This window comes from Perissodus microlepis, chromosome 12 (genome assembly GCF_051167445.1).
Source record: "Perissodus microlepis isolate ML-2025 ecotype Zambia chromosome 12, ASM5116744v1, whole genome shotgun sequence".
Classification (NCBI taxonomy): Eukaryota; Metazoa; Chordata; class Actinopteri; order Cichliformes; family Cichlidae; genus Perissodus; species Perissodus microlepis.
In genome coordinates this window covers 30,212,031-30,235,397 of record NC_140472.1, presented here as the reverse complement: position 1 = coordinate 30,235,397, position 23,367 = coordinate 30,212,031, and the positions used below count along the sequence as shown (strand labels likewise).

The following is a 23,367-nucleotide window of genomic DNA, read 5'->3' as shown; positions in this document are numbered from 1 at the left end:
TATTTGTTTCAGTTCCAGAGTGCACCTATGACATGGTTACAGTTATAATTTAGTGTATCTCATATATATGCTGTTGAACTGATGACTCAATCAATGGAACTTAAATTTTTACATGACACTTTTGATTATTTACGCTCAGTGATGATTTAGTGACCTTTGTTACCGTACACTCTGTGACACTACACCTATGGCTGTAAAGAATTCCTTATGGTTCTTACCGGTAAATATTACTTTCCTCCTTTCTTGTTTTATGAGCCAATGAACAACCCTTTGGTACTCTAGGGTAAGGAAGATGATATAAAATGTAGTTCAGATGCTTGTTGAGACTGTAAAATGTTGTGAAATGGGGAAAAAATACTAAATGGTTGACAAAGTAGGCACTTTCAGAGTGAAGCTAATGATATGAGATCAAATTGATAATCATAGTGTCTAAAATATCCCACCCAAAATTTTATTTGTTTATTTTTGCTTCTCTTTTTTTAAATCCCAGGAGCAGTATTCCACCAGTCATGAGGGCATCTGAAAAAATGCAACACTGGATTTAAACCGAGAAGAGAGAGGGAAGACAGGCTAGTCCTACACACCCCTCAACACATTTCTACAGGTAGGTTATGTATTTGACTCTCTGAGGCTGTTTGATGTATTGTTTTTGCATATTATAATGATCTGTCTATGAGCAGTTTTTTATTTTTTGTTTTATTTTATTTTTAATACAATGAATTCATTTGTGTGTCAGAAATCCCCTTCATGTTACAGTTAAGACAGACGACACAGGGATCAGCCAAATGCAAACTGGGTCAATATTGAAAGCTTCTGCCCTGCTGGCTCTCTGATGTACTTGACAGCCAATCACCTCTCTTTCACACTGATTTGCAAGAATTTTTCCTCAGGTTGTGACATGCAAAAAAACTTTCTTGCCTGGACCAGTTTTGAAGTTAAAAGCAGTTTAAATTAAAATGAAAGTTCATGTTATGTCACAGCTACATCACTGTTCTTTTTTTCTATAGTCATTGTGATTGTGTTTTTGAAATGACTCGGATTAAGTACTGCAGTTGAATTTGGTGGACAAGTTTTGCATTAAAAGGAACGTTTTTGTTTGGTTTACTTTGTTATACCATAGTTGTTTTCAGTTTTCCATAGAAAGTCATTTTGCTCGGGCACCACTAAGCTGTAGCGATTGAAGAACTTGAGGTTTGTCTGTGGTTTGCAGTCTTTTATGAATTAGGCAAAAATGTAAATCCTTCTGCCAACTTGTCATCTTTACACAGAGAGCCCACAGCCATCATTGGAATCAGTGAAAAGGAAAGCGTGTGTGAGTGAGTGTACATTCTGTGCCGTAGGCAAAGCTTGCTGCTGAGTCACACCCTGATTGGGGAGGAAAAAAGCTTGTGGGGATTGGGTGTGGTAGAGAGGAATGATTTTGGTTACAGAACGCCTCTCTAGGCAAGGATAAAGACTTATTTGAAATGTCTCGACTTCCCCTCACTGTCAGTCTTGTGAGCTCAAGGGCAAAGAATCTGTTAAGTTCACACTTTAGAGAGCTGCTTCACAATCAGGTCCATAAGACAGGTCACAAATACTGCTTAAAAATGTAACTGGCAAGGTGTCGAGGATGAAACGGAGTGAACTTTTGACTTTAGCTGCAAATGTTTCATGTCTTCACTTTCTTCATAGGAAAACAGGGGCTCACATGGCCTGAAGTGATTCTGCCACCTGATTAAATGTTAATGCCCTTAGCAGCTTTGTGTCATGGCTTCATATGAGAATGGAAATCTATCTGTCAAAGAAATGAAAGTGTTTTTTTTGTGTTTATTTTATATAATATGCCTAACTCTTCATGCTTCCTGCATACATCCTCATGAGTGTGGCTACCATTTGAAAGAAGATGAATTAACTGTGAACAGAGACAGACTGCAACAATAATTTAGGCCTCGAATTTCACTCCATTCCAGGCCACTCTGTTCACCAAACCAACAGACTGCTAATCTTGCATGATAACCCCATGTGTCATATTAGATTCTGTTTGACTGAATATCATGCCCATAATAAATTTAATTTGATGGGTTATTTGTAGTACACAGATAAGGGCTACAAACTGCAAAATCTGTCCTTTAAAAAACAAACAAAAAAATAACCCTTGAGCTTAAACTGAAAGCTCCAATAATACTGATATACCTGTTTTTGACAGTCCTGACACCTATTTCTTCAAATACGTTATCTATCCTTTTTATTATTGCTCTCTCCACCAATCCTTTATTAATTGATGTTATGTTATGGTGGGTGATTTGTCTAATATTATGCATATAGAAGCAGGTAGACTTTGCTTCCTTTGATGAGAGAAGGGTGCAGGTTGCATGTGTGCATCTTTGTGGAGTCTACCCGTGCACCATGGAAATTGCAGAAAGATAATCCACTTAATAGTTTATGGTGGCAGTTTGCTTGATGCTTGCATTTGGAGTTTTATCTACTTGTTCCTGATTTTAATATCATTGCTCAACCTCAGGACAGGTCAAAATGACCCTCAGGCTTGTGCTTCAGTGGGGACTCCACCACTGCCTGTGAGTGCTTTAGAGTCATCAGTTCACTACATCTGCCTGAACTCAGTGGCCAGGCAGCAGTCTGGAGAATTACCATTCAAATTAAGCTATTACACTATTGAGGTTGTGCCAAATATATGTAGTCTATCCTTAAATGGCCATTTGTGTTGATTCAGAACATACACTTCACAGACTTTCCACAATAAGAAAGAGTGTTATCACATCTGTAGCTTTAATTTGGCTTGTCATCACTATACAACCTTGGATTGTGCATTTAAGTAGGCTTTTATATTATTCATACAATAACAAGGTTGACCCATTTTATGCCATGCAGAGGCATAAACACACACATGCATGCACATGTCACACACACAAATGCTGTATCCTCCAAGGACCTTCTCCTACTCCGGTGAGATGTGAGGCTCTATCTGCGCACACTACTACACTAATACACACTACTAAGGCTCTAAGCCCGCTTTCTATAATGTCATGATAGGAGTTGAGAGAACTGGATTATTACGTAATTCTTATTCTTTCACTCTCACACACATACCCACCATAGGACTAGCCTCAGCGTACAGTTTGGTGGATTTTCTGCTTCTTTTTTTTCCGTTTCTGATTAGAGCTGGTGATTTGAATCCCAGTAAGAATTCCCACAGTCTGTCTAATTCCTGTTCCTGTCTAAAGCTGGGAGGAGGGCCAGTAAGCTGCTAAACCCCCCTGGCTATACAGAAACATATGGGCAATTGTGTGCTCTCATTGATGTATTGGTGCAGATACATGCTTGTGTACAGTACCCTGTTTATCCATGTGTAAACATGAACATACATACATTAGTGCATACCTGCATTTGTGATGTAAATGTACACAAACAACCTCAGAAGCTTTTTCAGGCAATTATTGATACTGTCATTTATTAATTATTATTGATACGGTCTTAGAAACTTTTTTAATAACTCCTGTACAATACAATGGGTTTCAGAATTAGTTTACTCACCTTTTGCACAGAAGACACTCAATATTTCTGTGAAGCTGTCGTCTGTTTTCATTTATCAATAATATCAATTATACAAAACAATTCTGTTTCCTCTTTTCTCTCTTGTCTATGTGGTAGCCCAGTTAATTCTTATGCCCTTGCACAGTCTGTTATTCAGGTATTGTTTAAAAGAATATAATCATTTAAAAAAAATAATGAATACAAATCCTGTATTGAAAACCTTTCTAAATGCTCAATTTGAACAGTATTGGTATGATTGGCTTTCTGGACCATTTTATGGTATGTAGCTTATTTTCATATAACTGGCCAAGAATTTACATTGCGGCGGCCCATTTAAATACTTGCAGTGCCGCAGATGGTATAGAGCCATATCTGTCAGCTTGAGTGGTCCTTAAGAACACGTTGGCACATTAATTAGTGATAGCAATGCTAAGAGGGGGCCTAAGGGTATTATGGATATGCTTTGTTTCTGCATGTATGTTTCTTGTATATGCCTAATGTTAAACTCCCATAAATATTTTTTGATTGTGTTTACTGACATTAGAATAAATGTGTTGTTGGTGTAGTGTATCAAGATACAAGCACTGTTGTTGTTTTAAACTTCTTTTTTTTTTTTTTTAACAAATATGTGCACTAGAAAGATAATACATTACATTTGTAAATATCATGACAGGATTTTTTACTGGTAATACCTGATAAAAGCTTGTCAATGCTAACCCCTGCCTGGAAACAGTATGTTTTGAATTTTTTGGGACCAAACACTGCCAGTTCATGTATGAACTCACTATCAAGAATTTTAGTGGAAAATCCTTCTAATTGCTCTTCAAAACATATTAAATTCTCTAGTGAAGCTGTGTTTGTGTAAGTACTAGTCAGATTAGCATAAATCACATAATCTCTTTTGCACATAATTTATATTTATGATGTATAGCTTATTGTATATAGCAAATCCGGTAGCCTAATTACCCACCTGCGCCTCACACACATCCCATTTACACACTAGGTGTACATTATTTCTGCACATGCAAAAAGATTCACACCTACGCATATGTATAGTGACATTCTTTGAAAATGTGGCTATGAGTATGTTGTAAAAAATTTACACACACAAGCATTTAATCTGTCTAAGCCATTTGCCTAATCAGCTCTCTCAGAACAATGCCATTCATAGATCCTTAACACACACACACACACACACACACACACACACACACACACACACACACACACACACACACACACACACACCCCAAACACTGGGCTTTGCTGGGCTAGTAACAGCTTTACGAAGCCCCCTGAGTTACAACCTGTTGTTGCCACATTGCATCACTTCACACATTTCAGGAGACTGGAGGAGGAAGAATGGAAAAGAACGAGAGAAGGAGGTGTTCAGTCTCTGGAGTGATCACATGAATTCGGTGTTCATTTACTTCATTTTTGTCTCTTAGAACAATCTCCTGACTGTTTCCATCTTTGTGGCTTAGATCAGCTTTCAGAGTTCGGGTAAAGCCCACTTACTCTGTTGGACTTTTTATTTTCTCCCCCCTCTCATTTTTGTTACCCTGTACCAAGTAATGAATGCATCATAGTGAGGGTATGTACATGTATATCTGTACTTATGTGCACTATATGCTGTGGGTGTGGGGAGAAAGGTGAGATGGAGGTTGTGTCAGGCTTTTTTTTTTAGTAGTTATGTTAGAGAGCTTAAGCAGGAGAGATGAGAGAAAGACGGGGCTGATGCAACCAGGAGACACACAGACAAATGTTTCAGAGTCACTAACACAGACATGGACACACACAGGTTCATATTGTAGGTGCACTTAGGAAAAAACAAATTAAATACTTACTGCTGTATATATGTGTTTATGTAAGAATAAACATTGCACACACATGCATCCAGATATAAGGCGATGTATGCAAGTTTCTTAAACTGATTTATATTCTTTTATTGCACTTTTATGTTGGAATAAATATAACATACACATTAATAAAATAGTACTAATGTTTAATTTACAACCCACATTATTGAAAAAGCTCATTGATTGGATATTTGATGAGATCACAAAGAGCTTCGAGCTGTTTAACCAAGTTTTTACTGAACCATTATGCAACAGTAACTGTGCGCAGTATAAGTTTGTGTACAAACAGCTACACTGCTATATTGTACACACTTCATCAACTGTAAGATTTTTATTATAGTCATAAAGAAGCCATATTAGGGTTTTGTTTCTGAGAAAAAAACCCTCTATGACCAATAGATGCCTTAAACTAATTTGTAAACCTGCATGTATGATCTCTCACCTTATACAGGCTGATAAACTGGAACCATGGCCGTTGTTTATGTGTAAATCTGTGGCTACTTACAAGAATGTTGTGGAGCATTCTTCAAGAGAAGGCAGGGCTAAATGCCATGAAATTGATTTTAGTCAAGCTACAGCACAACTGATTTACCCAAAGCTGAGATGTTACGGCAGCTTTTTAAATGGCAGCAGGCTGTCACAGTGCTCCATGAGACCTTTCTATACGCAGAAGTTCATAAGAAGCAGCATGTGTGTCATTGTGGTTTTCTTCATCATTATGTCTAACATTCACTGAAATAGACTGTGGGCAGTGTCACTGTATAGTTTGATTTATATTTATATTTTGGAATATGAAGCACAGCAGCAAGTCTTTTTGCTGCAAACCACTCACTTTACTTACTTTGATATTTCAAAAGTCTTTAAAACTTACTTATGTCCAAGCTCATATCCTTTACATTGAATTGGGTAGTGTCATCAGCCCAGTATATCTGTGGAAAAACTTATCAAGAGTAGCACAAGAAGCTGACAGTAGCTTCCTGGTTACATCAAGTGGACAGTTTAAAGTACAATAAAAGCTGTTATTTAGCTTTTTGTGGCCACGTGTTGGAAAAAAAATCCATGTTTCTCAAACGAAATTCCAATAACCAAAACATACACGAAGCCTAGTGACACATATTTCTGTCCATACTCAAAACCCCAAGGCTGGAATCATTATGCATCTGGTGCTATGGAACAGAGGGCTCAGGACTTTGCCTTTAAGACTGATATTTTTGGAGTGGGTGCAATGGCTTAGATCCCTTTAAGAGCAGAGGATTAGGATGATGCTGATGCTTAGTGTCTTGGCCTGGGTGCCTGTGTGTCTTGCTGCCTCTGCCTGTATGTCATCTTTCTCTGTGTGGGGCTGGCCTTTGGAGCCAGATTTACTTGCTGCATCTGGCTGATGTGCACACAGATTTCATGGTAGAAAGAAAGAGAGAGGGAGAGAATGAGAGACACTGGTATCAGAGAGATGCTGTGCGCCTGCGTGCATGGGTGTGAATGTGTGTTGCATGTTCAACGAAGCTAACTGGAGCAGGGTGTCCAGGATGCATACACGCTTGATGGCCTGGCTGCAGCCTTGTGATACAAAAGAGTCAGCATTAGTGTGTTTGTGTGTGTGCGCGGGCACTATGTCCATGTGTGGAAATGATGCATCAGTGACTCAACTTCTGCTGTCAAACATGTGCGTGTGACTGTGTATGTAAGTGTGACTGTGTGTGATGAGCAGCAGGACTAGACGGCTATCGTCGTCATTATTAGCAAACATTTTTTTATTTATTTTTTTCCTGTCTTATCACCTATCAGCTGTCAATGAGAAGCACTAATGAAAATACTCAAAGAAGCCCTGCATATTGCACATGAAATAAGGATATTCTGTGAAGTGACATTAAATCAAACAGTGTCTGGATGTTCACAAGTATCAACAACCATCCTTGGGTGTAAATGCATCTAATTTTAGCATATATGCTAGGAAACAAATGTGTTGTTATCCAGTGCATGGCAGTAAATATCAGCCTAATAGTCTATTCTCTTGACCTTTCTTTTTCCCAGGTCTAGCTGGCCAATGCCGGACCCGTCGTGGATATTTGGTGGTGGTAGTAGCAGAAGTAGCGTGTATGTGAGTGCGGTCCCTGGCGCCTAGCCCATGTCCAGCACATAATGCCGTCGTCCACACGGAAAGGAGTACCGAAGGACCCCGAGTTGGCTGACCTCTTCTTCAAAGATGACCCAGAGGACGTTTTCTGTGACCTGCATGAGATCGGCCATGGCAGCTTTGGGGCCGTCTACTTTGTAAGTATCGTTTCACAATTATGGTAACTCTGGCTTTCAAAGGCCTTGAAGTAAATTAGAAATTATTCTTTTTGCGATAGATTTAAAGCACTTAATTTGAGCTTTGCAGCTTTAGCGATACAGATCTGAAAGAACAGCAAAAGTGGTTGGATCATTTAAGAAGTTGCATAAACACTTTTAACATTATATATTGCAGCTTATCATTGTTATTAGCTAGTTGCATATACACATACTATATGCTGTAAATGTAGTGCACCACATTATGGCTCTTTGAAAGCAGTTAAGTGGAGACAGATCTTCTCTCAGCACTTTTTCTGTTTCTTATTAATCTCATCATCACTAATTACTCATCAAGCTTTGATATTAAAGCTGCATGGAGGAGGGAATGAAACGCATCCTGTATTCTCCTTTTTCTCCTCCTTTCTCCCTTTTCCTCCAGATGCAGGACTAGGGGCGATAAGCCTCCTCCCTGCCTTGCAAGACAGCTGTTCTGTTGATATATAAATACAAAGTAGTAGTCAATGAAGGAGGAGGATTTTCTTGACTGCCAGGGCTTTACTATCCCATGTCATGTACACGTACACACAACCAGTACATCAGTAGTAGTCCTAGTGCCCATATCCGTCTGGCTAACAATCTCAAGTGTGTGTCTAAATCCTGCCCTGATGTCAGTCCTGTGCTCACTGACACACTTGCACTATCCCTATTACAACAGTGCTTGCTGTCAGCAAGGGCAGTTTTTGTAAATGTTGTTAATAGCTTTATTTTTTCAGTGATTGAACTAAGGATACATTATGATTAAAAAAAGAAAAGTTTTTATTGTGTTATACAAAATCGATACATACGATACTCTAAAATCTTTGTCAATCGCAACTCATGTTTACAGCTTTACAAAAACTACTACTACTTACTCCCTTATGTTTCATTTATGCTAATTTATTATATCTTTTAAGAACAGTATTTATTTAAACATCACAATATTTTCTATTCAAAGCAGGTAAGGTTGTTTTTTTTTTTTTGTTGTTGTTTTTTTTAACCCATTCTGATACACTCCAACCTGAAGACAGGTTAGTATGAATTTTTGCCTGAGAGATGAATCAGTACATCAGTGAATCACTTGCTGTTATCTATTACTAGTGGCTAATCGGAGCTTCTCTCACCTGATTTTTAGAAAGTGGATACTCAAAGGACACCTTTTGTTTGTTTGTTTTCTTTTTGAAGTTAGTCTGAATCTGTAAAAGTAATGACTATAGGAAAAAAAAATACAGTAGTTACCACAGTAAATGTGCATTGTCAAATACATAAATTCCCTAACTATAACTGTGACTGCTTTTGTACTTGTTTAAAGACAAACGAGTAACTCCCGTTACAGTAGGAAACAAGGGGAAATTACCTCCCGAGAACACAGACCCAACACCAACAAGGGGTTCACACACACTCTGATAATGGTTGCTGAATTAAAGAATTGTAATTAGTAATACATTCCCTTCTAATGCAATTAGCAATACAATTAGCCTATTTAAATTTCTTAGTTTTGATTGATTTTTGTTTCCTCATATCTAATGCCATCTATCTGTATCCTATCATAAGAGGAATGCATGCTCTTATGCATAAACTGACAGGCAATCATTGGGATCAAATTAATCTGAAAAAAAGTCAAATGGGAATACTCTCTTGCCTCCTGTTACTGTAATTCCATTTGAATCTCAACATGAATTTCCCATTCAATTGTAAGTGGGATGAAGCTCAGATAAGGGCTTAGGCTGAGCCACAGCCTAGCTGTCCCTGAGGCAAAGTGCCTCAGAGGTTAACACTATGGGTTTAACATGCACATGTAAATGTGGACAGATAACTCAAACAGTTAAAGTGGCTGTAGATAAACCTCACCTGATTTACGTTGTTCAGATGGATATTTATTTTAGATTAAAGTAAGTATTTAGTTTTACTTGCACTTGGATGTTTTACATTAGATTGGTCCCTGAACTAATATGTACCACCACTGTCCAATAACAGGCTGCTATAGCTCGTGCTTTTTAGGTACAGTACATGTTATGTTTTATTTTTTCTATAATTATAATATTTATGTAGTGACCTTTTGATGTTAACTTTCACATTTTAATAGAAGACCAAAAGTTACCCTGTGGGCATTAAGATCACTTTTGAATCTGTATGTATGTTTATGTTGTGGAATGCCAATATAACTTTGTGGCTAGGGGACCAAAAAGGTACCCTAAAGGTACCGAAAACAAACATGAGGCCTTGTTATATCCTGTGGGAGGTTTACTGTATTTGTCTTCGTGTGAGCTGTCTTTTCCTAAGCATTTAGACCTCGTGTTTAAAGACCTTAATAGAGTGTGATCTTTTCTATTTTCTCTCTCAGGCTCGGAACTCCTACTCCAACGAGGTGGTGGCCATCAAAAAGATGTCCTATAATGGCAAGCAGACTACTGAAGTAAGAAAATCTACATGCTGGAAAATGTAGACATGGCACATACAATGTGAATGCACCAGTTTTAGATGATTTTGTCTGTGGAACCATATCAGAAGGACCAAAAAAAGAAAAACCTCAAGTGAGCATTTGGTTAGGTTTGGTCAGATAACCTTTTTTTTTTTCTATGATGTGGGAGGTATAGCTCAGAATGCAAAAAGCAGCATTACATCATTTTCTGCTACTTCACACAGCTTGATGCTATGCTTGTGAAGTTGTGAGATGTGTCATGTGGTGGTTAGTTACTCTGAAGGAACAGAAATAATGTGAAAATAATGGAAGATAATTGCCCACACCAGATGCAAAGCTTGGAACAAACATGTGTCTACCTCAAGAAAACTGCTGGAAATGTTTAGGCAGAAGCATATTTCAGAAGGCATCCTATGGGATCACAGCTTGTACTTCGGCTGAACTCAAGCCCACATCTCAGTGGTTTAGTCAACTTGTATCTTTTTATAAAACAGTGAGTGATGGTTTTGTGTGAGGGCACTTGCAAGCTATTGTCAAACTTTTCCATACTAGTTGAAGTGGAGCCAGCTTTCAGTTTGTTTATTATTTATATTGGTGCAGTGCCTTTAAAGAAAACTTTTCTGTCAATAGAGAGATACAGATGTAAAATATCTGTCACTGGTTAATGCATTTTATTTAAAGTCTTAGTTAAGTGTTAGTTTAATAGTACCTAAAGGCTGGAATCATTCTTTCCTTTTGCAGAAGTGGCAGGACATCATTAAGGAAGTCAAGTTTTTGGGACAGCTGCGACACCCAAACACAATTGAGTACAAAGGCTGCTACTTGAAAGACAACACTGCCTGGGTTTGTAGATCCTTTTCTACATCCTCTTTTTTTTGTTCAAGTTCCTCATTTTTTTTTTAGTCTGGCAGGATACTTGATTTATCTTTCTCTCTTCTGCTCTCTCATTCTTTACTTACATTCTTTTGTTTTCATGTCCTGCTCTGTATGTTTTCCTAGTGTGTACTTATGTTTCTTTGTGTACACTGATCAGCCACAACATCAAAACCGCCTACAGTGCACTGCCAAATCAACTCTGTCCCATTGGGGCTTCTGGTGTCTGTCATAAGAACATTGGCTGCAGATTGCTGGGTGGTGCTTCTGCGGGTTGTGCCTGCTCTGGTAGATCCCACTGATGTTTGACCAGTTTTGAATCTGCAGAGTTTAGAGGCTAGGGCTTGAGCTATTTCTACACACTGTCCTGTTACGCAAGACCTCTGCCATCAAGATAATAAGTGTTAGTCACTTCACTTTTCTGTTTGATTTTAATGTTGTGGCTAACTGTTGTACGCCCACTTCCTCTACATTCTTTAGACTAGGACTTTTCACAAACTTGACTTAAAGCTTTAATTAAAATTTATGACGGTGCTCATTCCATGTGAGTGATTAGTTTCCATTTTATTTGAGGTTTAACTATTTTCTCTTTCAGCTGGTGATGGAGTACTGTCTGGGCTCTGCATCAGATTTACTGGAGGGTATGTTTATCAGTGTTTGATATGCCAATACATTCAGATATTTCATAATTTTATAATGGCTTTTTTGTCAGTAACAGGGTGGAAGTGTTAACATTTTTTTTCCAGGAAGTCACTCCTGAAACTTTTGTAAACCCCAAACTTGTCAAAACAAAACTAATGAAAAGCAACTTTGGTCTTTTAGCTTGGTTGTGCACTGTAAAGTATGCCCTTTAGCTAATTTAAGCTGTTTTAGGAGCAGAAGTAGACTATGACTGCTTGACCTTATTGAGGATTTTTTTGGACTACCAAAAAATAAGGAACTGCCTGCTATCAGATAACTGTAGTTATCTTTAAAAACTTGTAAAACCTCATGTTCTCCAATTTTCTGTGATTATTTGGTTCATTTTGTGGGCCTTACTAAATATTTGCTGTGATTGTATGCTTAGGGGCACTCTCCCCATTTGCGTCCTTGGATACTGGAGCAAGATAATGTAATGTAAATGTGTAATCTGCTTTAATAGTACTACATTTTAAACCACTGTTTATCGCAGATGGAAAACATATTTGTTTCTTAGATTTCAGCGCCTGGCAAAAAATATCTATATCACTTTTAAGAGCTTGAATTCCCTGAACTCCCCATCCTCTAACCACTCTTGAAGCTACTGACTTATTTTAAACACCCATGCGAATACTCACTACTGACAGAGTACACAGTTGTGACAGTCGTTCCCAGACTGTTTTGGGGAGTTTAGCCTTTATATAAAAATTCTCAGTCGTAGTTCTGCAGTGACCTTTTGCCTTGGCACAATTTTTAGAACAGCAGGACTCAGGGTGCCAGCTTAGGAAACTCAACTGTTTACTGGGATTACTTTATTACTGCAGTGTGTGGACAGATCAGTACAGTTGGTCTTAATTGTTAAAGCCATGATACTGTGCTTTCCAGAGCTGAGCACATGAAGTCTGCACTTCCACAATCTTGGATAGAAATAACTATTTGAATCATTCATGTTATTTCCGCTCAATCCATTCGTTGTACTTATTTCTTCCATAGTTCATAAAAAACCACTCCAAGAAATGGAAATTGCTGCCATTACCCATGGTGCCTTGCTAGGACTGGCTTACCTACATTCCCATAATATGATTCACAGGTGAGTCTATTTCTTTCCTTGCTTACAGGCAACATAGAGTGAAAACATGGAACATGATAACATAAGACAGTTATGTTCTTCATTTATTGCAGTGTTTACTAATTAAGTTGTAAAACATCATGTCTATACTTACTCACTCTTGGACATCACCTTCCCACCTTATTGCTGTACACAGTTGTATCTTTTAAGGTGGGAAGATATGATTGGCATCCAACAACCACATCAAATAAATCCTTTTTACTGTTCTGTATCATTTTAAGTTTCAAAGGGCATAGATTTAAAATGTTAAATCAAACATGACATCTTTAAATACCCAACTGTGTTGTGTTGGTCAAAAGTGAATAAAAACTGGACTGCCTCATTGGAGGTAGGACTAACTTGGCACATATCAGTCACCTGGCACATATGCATAATATATAAGTGGAGCTAATGTGACTTTTTCTCTTTTCTGTCTTTGCTGTCTTCATGCTCTTTTCCCTTATCCAGAGATGTGAAAGCTGGTAATATCCTGCTGACTGAGCTGGGTCAAGTCAAATTGGCTGACTTTGGCTCCGCCTCCATTGCCTCACCTGCCAACTCCTTTGTGGGCACACCTTACTGGTCAGTACACACAAGACAAACATGGAACCTCCTCTTCAGAGAAGAGAAGATTAAGTTTCTTCTTTATCTTGCACATGTTTAGTACAAATGAGCTATTTTATGTCTTTTTTTTTTTCTGTTTTTCTGCCAATTTTATTTAAACATTGTTGTTGGCAGATGTTTGTTGTTCTAGAGTCATGCACCTAGATAGACACATAAACGTGAAAGCAGTTTAATATGTGGGTTATATGCCTAAACAAGCAAATAGCAGTTCTCATAAAATCCATGAGAAAGTTTATTCATTACATTGGAAGCAGTGACTAACGTGACTAACATGCTGCATCTGCAACATGTTAGTCATTATTAATTCAGTTTGAGAAAGAACTGACAAGATTTTTTTAAATTCATATTGATAGTTTTCCGCAATTGGCTTTCAATTGCTTATGCACTAAAATAAAATATTCACTCACATATTCACAGCAGCTTTAATGGTAAACAAAGGCATCCCATATACTGGTGGACTAGTAGTCATGCATATGAAAAATTGTCACACAAGTATAGAAACATATATTCCAAAAACTAAGCTGCTATCACAGCATACCAGAGTCTTTAAAAACTCTGAGAAGCTTAGAAGATTATAACATTTTCATGGATTTTTTTCCATACTTGATAAAGTGTGTGCATACGCGTGTGTGCGTGTGTCTGCCTTTGTATTCAGGATGGCCCCAGAAGTGATCCTAGCCATGGATGAGGGCCAGTATGAAGGAAAAGTGGACATCTGGTCACTGGGGATCACTTGTATTGAACTGGGTGAGCAAACACCTACCCACTGGTCAAATAATACATTTATTGGCTCAGACTGAAATTCAGCAGACTTAAGCCGATTAAAAGTTATTTGTTTGTACTACTTATTTTTTAGACTTCAGCTTCTCCCTCATTCAAGGAGAAGCTGATGCGAAAATGTGCACACTGTATATGTTATTCTCACATCTTTTCTCATTTTAGCGGAACGTAAACCACCCTTGTTCAACATGAATGCCATGAGTGCCTTATATCACATTGCCCAGAACGACTCTCCCACACTGCAGTCCAATGAGTGGTAAGTTTTAGCACCTTGATGTTACAAAATTACCATACACCCAAAAAAAATCCAGTATAACCACTGATATAATGCACCCAGTCAACCGTGAACATTAAAGTCCATTCCAGTCAGGGTTCAGCCAGAGTAAGACATCCCTGTGTTAATCTGCATGACCTGTGATCCCTGCGACAGGCCATGTGCAAGGGCACACTCTAAGTCTCTTATGTAATTACCTGGGAAACAGCTACCAAAGAAACACACTGCAGCTACCCACACCATTTCTGCTGAGCTTTAAGGCAGCATCTAAACAAAACAGCACGAATATTCTCCTGCTATTCCAAGTAATTTAACTCACACTTTAAGCTTGCCATACTAACATACAAATATATTCCTCCATGCACGTATGAGGTGTTCTAAATATGGGAAAACAGCTTGCTTTATGCATTATTTTATGCAGCTTTCAGCCTCACAGCTCATGACTGCGGAAGCTAATAGATTCTCTAGGGAATGTCCTTCCAGACATCAAAAAAAATTTAGCAATTTAATTTAGGCCAGCAGGTTTTAAACAGCTCTTTGCTGTCTCTTTACATCACCAATATATCCCACATTGTCAGACAAGACCAGCGGAGCTGCTAGATATTGTCATGAAATGTTTATGTCATCTAAAAAACTGAGAAACAGCATTTAAAACTGATATGCTTTTTTGTAAATTCAAGAAAAAAGCTTAAATGAATTACTGTTTAAAAACAAATCTCATCATAAAAGGTATACATTTTTTTTTATCTGGAGGACTATAAGAAGTGAAATCATTTATTCAATATGCAGTTGACTTAGTTAGTAGAATAATCCAAGCACTCTACATAAGCCACCATAGCTTAGCTTTTTATGTTTTTTATTCTCAGTTAATGAATAAATGCTATATAAGCTATATAATATTTTTATATCTTTATATTTATTGTATGAACAATGGGCTCAGTATTAGCTAGCACAATCTTGGTAGTAAAGGAATAATTTGGGAACAGAAGAAAAGCGGATACATATTCAGCAGCATGTATGAACTGAGAACTAGGTGATCTCAATTAGCAAAAAATGCAAGACACTGGCAGGAATTTAGCAAAGGAACAAATATGCTACTGCTCCTCTGAGTTGCTGTAACCACAGCATGTGTGGTATGATTGTCATTGGGGAAACGGCACTCATCAAATATTAACCCTGTGCTTGATGTTCTCCCTGTAATTTACTCCTGTGTACTTCTGCCATGCTGTGACTGCCATGGTATGCATGTGATGTCCTAGGTATGCAGTGTCGTGCAGGAGTTCCTTGTAATATGTTGTAAAAATTTGTCTCTGTCACACAGCTCCTCAGGAGTAGCTGAATGCAACCGTTTACCTGCCTCATACTGTAGAACATGTGCATCAGTTTCACACAAGCGTTCATTAAATAACAATGTTTCTTTTTAAACCTTTAAGTAGGCACGAGTATTGTGAGCAGGTCATGAGAAACGTGAGGCAAGGCAGTTCTTTAAAGTTAAAACTTGCTGCCTATGACATCTGTTGTAAAATTAGTGTTGATTTCTAGTATCGTGCTTTAGGTGAGCGATTGTGTGGGACAGCACAGGGTTGTGGTATTTTCGGAGGAGCTCCAGGGGCCCGAGGCATTAGCAACATCCAGATGAGACAAGTAGAGACATTGGCTTCATACACAAACACAAGGCCAGACTGTGAACACATTCGCATGACCTACAAGACTAGGCATGGATCTATGCTAGCAACTGAGAGAGAAGTAGAGGTTGAGGGAGATCTCAGTCGTATACCCTCAATGTGTATTTTAATAAACCTAAAGAGCATTCCAGTCTATTTTATCTTAACAACTCATAACAGCAAACAAAACATATGGTGGTATATCTACCGTGCTATATTGCCATGATTAGATATTTAGACCACAGCTCCACTGGCCTATATTTTTATTGCTCCACATATTTACATAATCCATATATAGTTCCCATTCGGGGCTACACTAAGAGATTATGCAAGATTGTTCTACTTAAGTCACTGATATATTAAACACCAAAGAGCTGTGGATTGCTCCTCCTTGTACATTAGTCATTAATTGCCAAAAAGGACAGATGGCATGGCTTTTTAGCTTGTCACTGTCATTTCTACTTAAGATTTTTCTAATTTTAAAAATATTAGTCCAAGAAGGACTATGACTGACTTCTTTCTCACTGTCCTCTTTACCTAGGTCTGACCTCTTTCGCAGCTTTGTTGACTATTGCCTGCTGAAAATTCCTCAGGACAGACCCTCGTCGGGGGAGCTGCTACGAGTGAGTGGGTTTCCTCAGTAATCTTTCCAGCTGTGACCTCACTTCCTGTCTCAGTCAGTCATGAGGATGAGTCACTCCCATCCACCCACGGCTCCCTAATACGCAAGCATATATACACTGTCTTCTTCAAGCACAGGAATCAAGCATCCTACTGAGATTATTTTTTTTTATTCCCCCCGTTGCCTCACAGCCAAGGGATAAGACACAGGAAGACAATTGAGCTCCACAGAGCTGCATCTCATTACTTTTATTGTTGTGACATTTTATACGGTGTGATAAAATGAGTAGAAAGACAAAGAAAATAAATTTATTGTTTTGGACATAAATAATTGCATTTGAGTACTGATGTTGACGAACACTGATGTGCCAGTCGTGTTGGCACAGTCCTCCATGCTCTTCAGAGTGTATGAATGTGGAACCGCAACGGTTATTTTACCTTAAAACTCATATATAATACAACTCATCTAACCCCTTAAAACGCAAAATGTTACTGTTGTCAAACACAGATAAAATAATCTCGTAAAACTAAACGTTTAAAGCTGCAAGTTTGGTTTTTTTGGGGGTTTTTTTTGTTTTTTTTAAAGCCATCCTGCCAGTGACAGCCCATATGTATCTCCAAAACCACAATAAGCATACACGCTGATAATCCATGCATGTCCATTGTGTTTCCCTGTGATTGAGGAGATGATCTTTTTGTTTGTGTGACCAACAGGTAATCCTATTGGTGCACTAAGAGTTTTAAGTTCTTGGTGATCACGCTCAGTGGTGTTGAATCCCAACCAGGACTTTTCACACCTGTCTCACTTTATGGAGGAAGGTGTGAGGTTAGGAAGTGGTTAACTAAAGGGATCTGGACTGTTGTCTGGATAGGATGGGGCTTTTGACTGGAATGCACTCTTCCAAGCACCCCTGACCCAAATCCTTACTGAAAAAAACATTAAAGAGGGATAAGTACCAAACAGACTTTGGATCAGTGTCCAAGGGCCTGCTTTATACTGAAGGGCTTGGGGGTTGGGGTGTTAGTTTATGATTAATACCCCACTTTCTCTTCTGAGACGCACACAAATTTACTCTTCATTTTAGTGCAGGCGCACACACACACACACACACACACACACACACACACACACACACACACACACACACACACACACACACACGCACACACAGGCACACGCCCCTCCAAGCGCTTTAAAGGGAAAATCAGGTCACTAATCTGTGGGCCTTGAGCTACCAGTGTACTGGCTTCAGGTTAAATTCACTCTCTGTCCTTTAAAACCTCATTCAGAATAATGGTAATTACGAAAAATAAAAGAGTAACCATTCAGTGGCCTCAACCCCCCGTAAGTACACTTCGTTTAAACGAACATACTCACTTAAAAATTTGAAACTAACTCTGAGTTTCTCAGCTGTATAAATTTTCTTGCTAACCACAGATATTTACAGCACAACAGTAACTTCCCAGAGCATGAAAGGAAGTGTTCAAATTTAATTTTGTGTTTGACTAATCATCTAAAACTAATAGCATAATTCAATTGCCCTAGTTTACAAGAAAAATCAGTTCCTTATATTTGAATGGATGGAATCATCTAAATGTTTGCTTTTTTGAATTCATGATTTCAATAACCAATTTATGAATGAGTATTTTGTGATTGTTTTCAATACAATATGTAGCTTAGACTAAGCAGGAAATGATAAGGTTTGCAAAGATGATGTGTTGCGAGTAACTGGTTAGACTACTTAGTCTACTAATTCTCACTTTGCCCAACTTGCAAAATTCCACTAACCTCAACCTGTTTTATCTTTTGTATGTGAAACAACATACAATATGATGTGTTCATGAAGTGTTTAATATTTTCAGAATTCCCTTTGTTTCCTGTTATTATGCTAAAAGTTTAACTAAATGACTGCTTGCTTCATCCATATACTTTCCTGCAAATATGAGATTTTTACTAGTGTGCTCATCTAATTATTTTCAAGAAAGCCAAAAAAGTATAATCTCCCCAAAAATGTTGAACTATTATTTTAATACATCCAACATATTAGCCTTTTCCTTTAGTGGCTATTATTGCTATCAGTGTAGTAGATGTGGACTGGTCTAAAGTAGTAACGGTAGCCTGAAAAGTTAGTAATAGTATGTGTCAAAAACAAATTTATCCTAAAAGAACAGGCTAAAACTGAGTATGGATGAGTACTTCTGGTAGAATGCAATAGTGATGCCACAATACATGTACCAGACAAGACTCCAGGTGCTGTAGATTTGCTGTCACTTCTTCTTTACACTAACCTCATAATGAGGAGGAATCCTGGAGATAACTTCACTGGATGATGGGATGGGGGTGGCCAACCACCCACATTCTGCTGTAGGTCAATCAGAAAATGGGACAAATCACTTTCATCTCTATTTTCAGTGTGTGATGTCATTCCTCTGTGTCCTGACTAACCCATTACACCGGCATCTGTCACATGGAGAGGAAGGTGTGCAGAGAGTGATGGCTAAAAATACACTTAAATATATGTATTTTTTTCATGCAGAATATAATATTTTAGTCACGTACCTTTAGGTTGAATACATTTTAGCCTTTTATGCAGCCAATATTTTATGAATGACAGTGACTAAGAGGAGGTGTGAACATGTTTGTGTGTTGTAGTGGGAGGAAGTGCTGGGCAGAAATATCTGTTCTGTTTTTATTTGTTTTGCTTTTTTTATTCTTTTTTTTTTTTTTGACACCCCTTAAATTGTTTGTAAAACAAAAACAAAAACAAAAAAAACCCACAAATTAAAAATAGCCATCCACTATCACTCGACCCCCACCTTCTCTCCCACAACCCACCAATCCCACTCTGACCCGTTGGTTATTCATTGAATAATTACATAAATGCACAATGTCCCAACCTCCACCAAATTGCACCTACATTAGATTACAGAGGTTCATCTCACTAGCACTGGACAGACTCAGCAATGATAATCACCTAAATGATCTCCATAGAAGTGTGAAACCATTATATCATTCACTGATCATATTTTTAAAGGGAAGTCTGACCTTTCACATATTTCTTTTTCTTCTGGAATGATTTTGCTTTCTTTTAGTAAATAACAAGGTCCAATTTGCTTTGCTATCCCCTGATAGAAGAAACTCTTAAGTATGTTTGTTTTTCCTCCAGAGGTTAATGTGTGTAGCTCATTCTTAAAAAAAAAAAAAAAAAAAAAAAAAAAGCACAAAAGCAAAGGATACAGATTAAATGACTAAAATCTCTCAATGATCAATGCTTAGTGCGATTTTTTTGTTATATGACATGATTTAATTAAAGTTCTCATTAACTTGGTGCAAGGCCAAATGCATTTCAAACAGTATTTATTGAAATGAGAAGGATTAGGAGTATTTATAAAAATCGATTATATGGACCTTCTCAGAGACTGTAGTAGAGCATATTGAGTGCTGGGACCAGAATGGGTTGAACAACCTACAGGCGCCCTCTAGTGATTGCCAGAGTTGTGGTGCTCATTGAAATAAAATTTTAGACATGTTTAAATGACTTCCAAATATTTACGAACAACTTAAAAGATCTGTAAATGGTGCCAATGTTTAAGATAATGCAAAAGAAAGTAGTTAATATATAAAATTTTCATCTTCATTCCGGTTCAGCTTATTTTATTTCCCTTATAAATGTTTACTGCCAATATTGTAAGTAGTCTGAGGCAATACTTTCTGAATTTCTATTGAAAAACTGGGAAGAAAACATCCATAATGTTCAGTTTAAATTAAACTGTATGACATGAAGACAGCAATTGAAATGCAAATAAAAAAGATAACCCTAATAGAAAGATTAGCTTTAGTTTCTAAACCCAGTATTTTCCTCCTTGTATCGTAATAAAGTCTGACTAAAACCTTGAACGAAGTAACTGACTGTCTGTCTTTTTCTCTTCAGCATGATTTTGTACGTCGGGAACGCTCGCCACGCATTCTCATTGACCTCATCCAGAGGACCAAGGATGCAGTGCGTGAGCTCGACAATCTGCAGTACCGAAAGATGAAAAAGATCCTATACCAGGAGAAACACAACGGGCCCATGGGAGAGAGCCAGGAGGAGGAGGAGGTGGGAGGAAGAAAAAATAAAAAGGGAGAAGGGAGGTTAATGGGGAAACAGTTTATGAATCAAACTTAAATATTAAACAGACAAATGAATGTTAAAAAAAACTCTGCAGAGTGCATGATCACAGGGAGTGGCAGTTCTTCAATTCTTAACAATAGTTAATATGAAGATGAAAAATTGCATATATGTAGCCACAGTCTTTAAGTAGCAGAGTTGCACTAAAATAAGGTTTGGATTCAGTTAATCTGCAGAGTATTTTCACAAAGTAATTGAAATAATTATTATATTTAAAATTTCCATCACCACTACATAAAATAAGTGCTTGTACTTGACACCAATGACAGAGTTTAAGCTCATTATTTCACACAGTTCTCTATCTGTAGGCCAACAGATGATTTCAGACAAAAGGTTGAGGGACAGCATAGTTTATCTGCATCCTCAGGATGACACTTAAGTCTCAGAGATGGTGACTCCACACTAGTCAGTACTGCTTCAGCACTTTGAAATCACAACAAATGGGAGTCTTTCTCATGCAGTCTTGGTAGCCTGACATTGAGATGAAATGTCCCTTAGCTGACCTGGCCTGAAGTAAAGTGAACAGTTATGGACAGCTCGTAGCGACAGTAATGTCATCCTACACCATGTGACACAATTCACAGCAGCCACCAGACCTTAGTGCAACAAGACACTGCTGAAAGCCTTACCCTGAAAAACCTGCTGTACCAATCCTTGTTTTATGTGCAAAGACTGAGTAAATATCCTGTCCTGTTGCTTTAGACCTAAGTGAATTGGCTTTTGCTTCTAAAAGCTACACAGTTTCATCCCATATCTGTCTTGTACACCTTCTAGTTGACTTGTAATCTGAAGACCTCTGTCTGACCACTGTCCATTAACATAAGCTCAGACGCTACTGAATGACTCAGACACACACATCTTAACAATTAGAGGTTAATAGGCAATTTAGCATGACTTTGACTCTAATGCAATCTATAGGGCATCAGTGATTTCCCCCCCCCCCTTTGTATTGAGGCAACTCCATTTAGTGGTACAGTTTGAAGAAAGCCTGGGTATAATTGGGCGAAGGTCACGGGTGACTTTTGTATATTTCAGTAGCATGTTCCTTGAGTGTTTGTGTACATTTGTGTTTCTGAACACGTGTATATGTTGTGCGCACTTGCAGGACAGCGAGGCAGCCAGCTGTAAGATGAACAGCCTGGGCAGCAACCACTCTATTCCCAGCACCTCGGTCAGCACGGGTAGCCAGAGCAGCAGTGTGAACAGCATGCAGGAGGTGTTGGATGACAGCTGCTCTGATATGACCATGATGCATCCCCAAGACTACAGCAGCACCCTGGACTCCTCCCCACACACCAAGAAGGTAAAAATTAAGGGTGAAGACGGGATGGTGATTAAGGCTGAAAGTTTGAAACCACTATTGGGAGTTCCCAAAGCCTTTTAACTGAGCATCAGCCATCATACTCAAACAGTGTTAATCTGATTTTTTTTTTAAATTAAATACAATTTAAAATATTAATTAATTAAAAAAATATATAAAACTGGAGACAGTTTTGTGACAGCCAGAGACTATGAAATAATTAAAGAATAATTTCAACAACTACTAGCAACAACCGTCCAAACAACCACTGAAATACTGAGTTCATCTAAGACCAGCTACTGCAGTGACAACCAGAGGGTGTGAATGATACTCGATTCATATATAACCAAGTGGGAAATATGTAGTGCAAGTTGGTGCCGTGTACAAACAGACCCAGAAATGTGCCATGGCAACCAGTTGTTGACTACAAAGTGTTCATCACTTTAAATCTAGATGGAGAAATAAATTCCTTCTAGAAATAAGTGTTACAACTTGACAGCCATCTTGGAATTGATTAGGGGGTTATCTTGAGGCCCCTATTTAAATGAATGGAAAGAGAGCCATGGCTTTCATTTCAGTGGTCACTGAGACATAAAAAAGAAAATCTATAGCATCACCATCAATTTAATTTAAAAATAAATAAATAAAAAGTTACAACTTTTGGAAACTTGCCATCATTCTAGCTTATTTTAGCTAAAGTTTTCTTTAATCTACAAGTTACTTCAGCTGTGTATGCACATATGTCACAACACTACAGCTCCATTAATTGCTCAATCCAGAGTGCTGACATAAACATCATCCTAGTGCACTCTTCCAATGGGAGGAACAAACAAATATGAACTCAGCAAGCCAAGTTTATAAATTACACATAGCCACACCTTTGCTATGGGTATTGATTAGAGAGCTATTCCTGCCACCACACCGCTTTAACTTGATGAGTATGTTTTTTATTTCATGGATTTTGGGGGCAAGGGTAACAAAACTGCAACATTTAGTTTTAGAGACATGTCTCTTCCTTATACAATATCTCTTGCGTAAGTCAATGTTACCTGTACAGTACTTCAGATTTATCGTTTTACTGCTACAAAATAAAGAAGATTATAAAGTCTGAGAAATCCAAGTCACAACAAAGGTCAAATCAGATTTGTAGT

At 38.0% G+C, this 23,367-nt stretch overlaps 1 protein-coding gene across 4 annotated transcripts in view; it reads left to right on the top strand.

Annotated features, from left to right (window-relative positions):
- Positions 1-23,367, top strand: part of taok3a (TAO kinase 3a) — a 62,969-nt gene that overhangs the window by 24,548 nt on the left and 15,054 nt on the right. For all 4 annotated transcript variants that reach the window (XM_084947454.1, XM_084947456.1, XM_084947455.1 and 1 more), the window contains exons 2-13: positions 491-604; positions 7,425-7,664; positions 10,045-10,116; positions 10,864-10,965; positions 11,591-11,636; positions 12,667-12,763; positions 13,250-13,363; positions 14,061-14,152; positions 14,348-14,441; positions 16,665-16,746; positions 20,677-20,844; positions 22,022-22,219. In XM_084947454.1, the coding sequence (XP_084803580.1) occupies positions 7,533-7,664; positions 10,045-10,116; positions 10,864-10,965; positions 11,591-11,636; positions 12,667-12,763; positions 13,250-13,363; positions 14,061-14,152; positions 14,348-14,441; positions 16,665-16,746; positions 20,677-20,844; positions 22,022-22,219 (1,197 nt within the window). In that variant the 5' untranslated portion in view covers positions 491-604; positions 7,425-7,532. The remainder of the gene's footprint in view (positions 1-490; positions 605-7,424; positions 7,665-10,044; positions 10,117-10,863; positions 10,966-11,590; positions 11,637-12,666; positions 12,764-13,249; positions 13,364-14,060; positions 14,153-14,347; positions 14,442-16,664; positions 16,747-20,676; positions 20,845-22,021; positions 22,220-23,367) is intronic.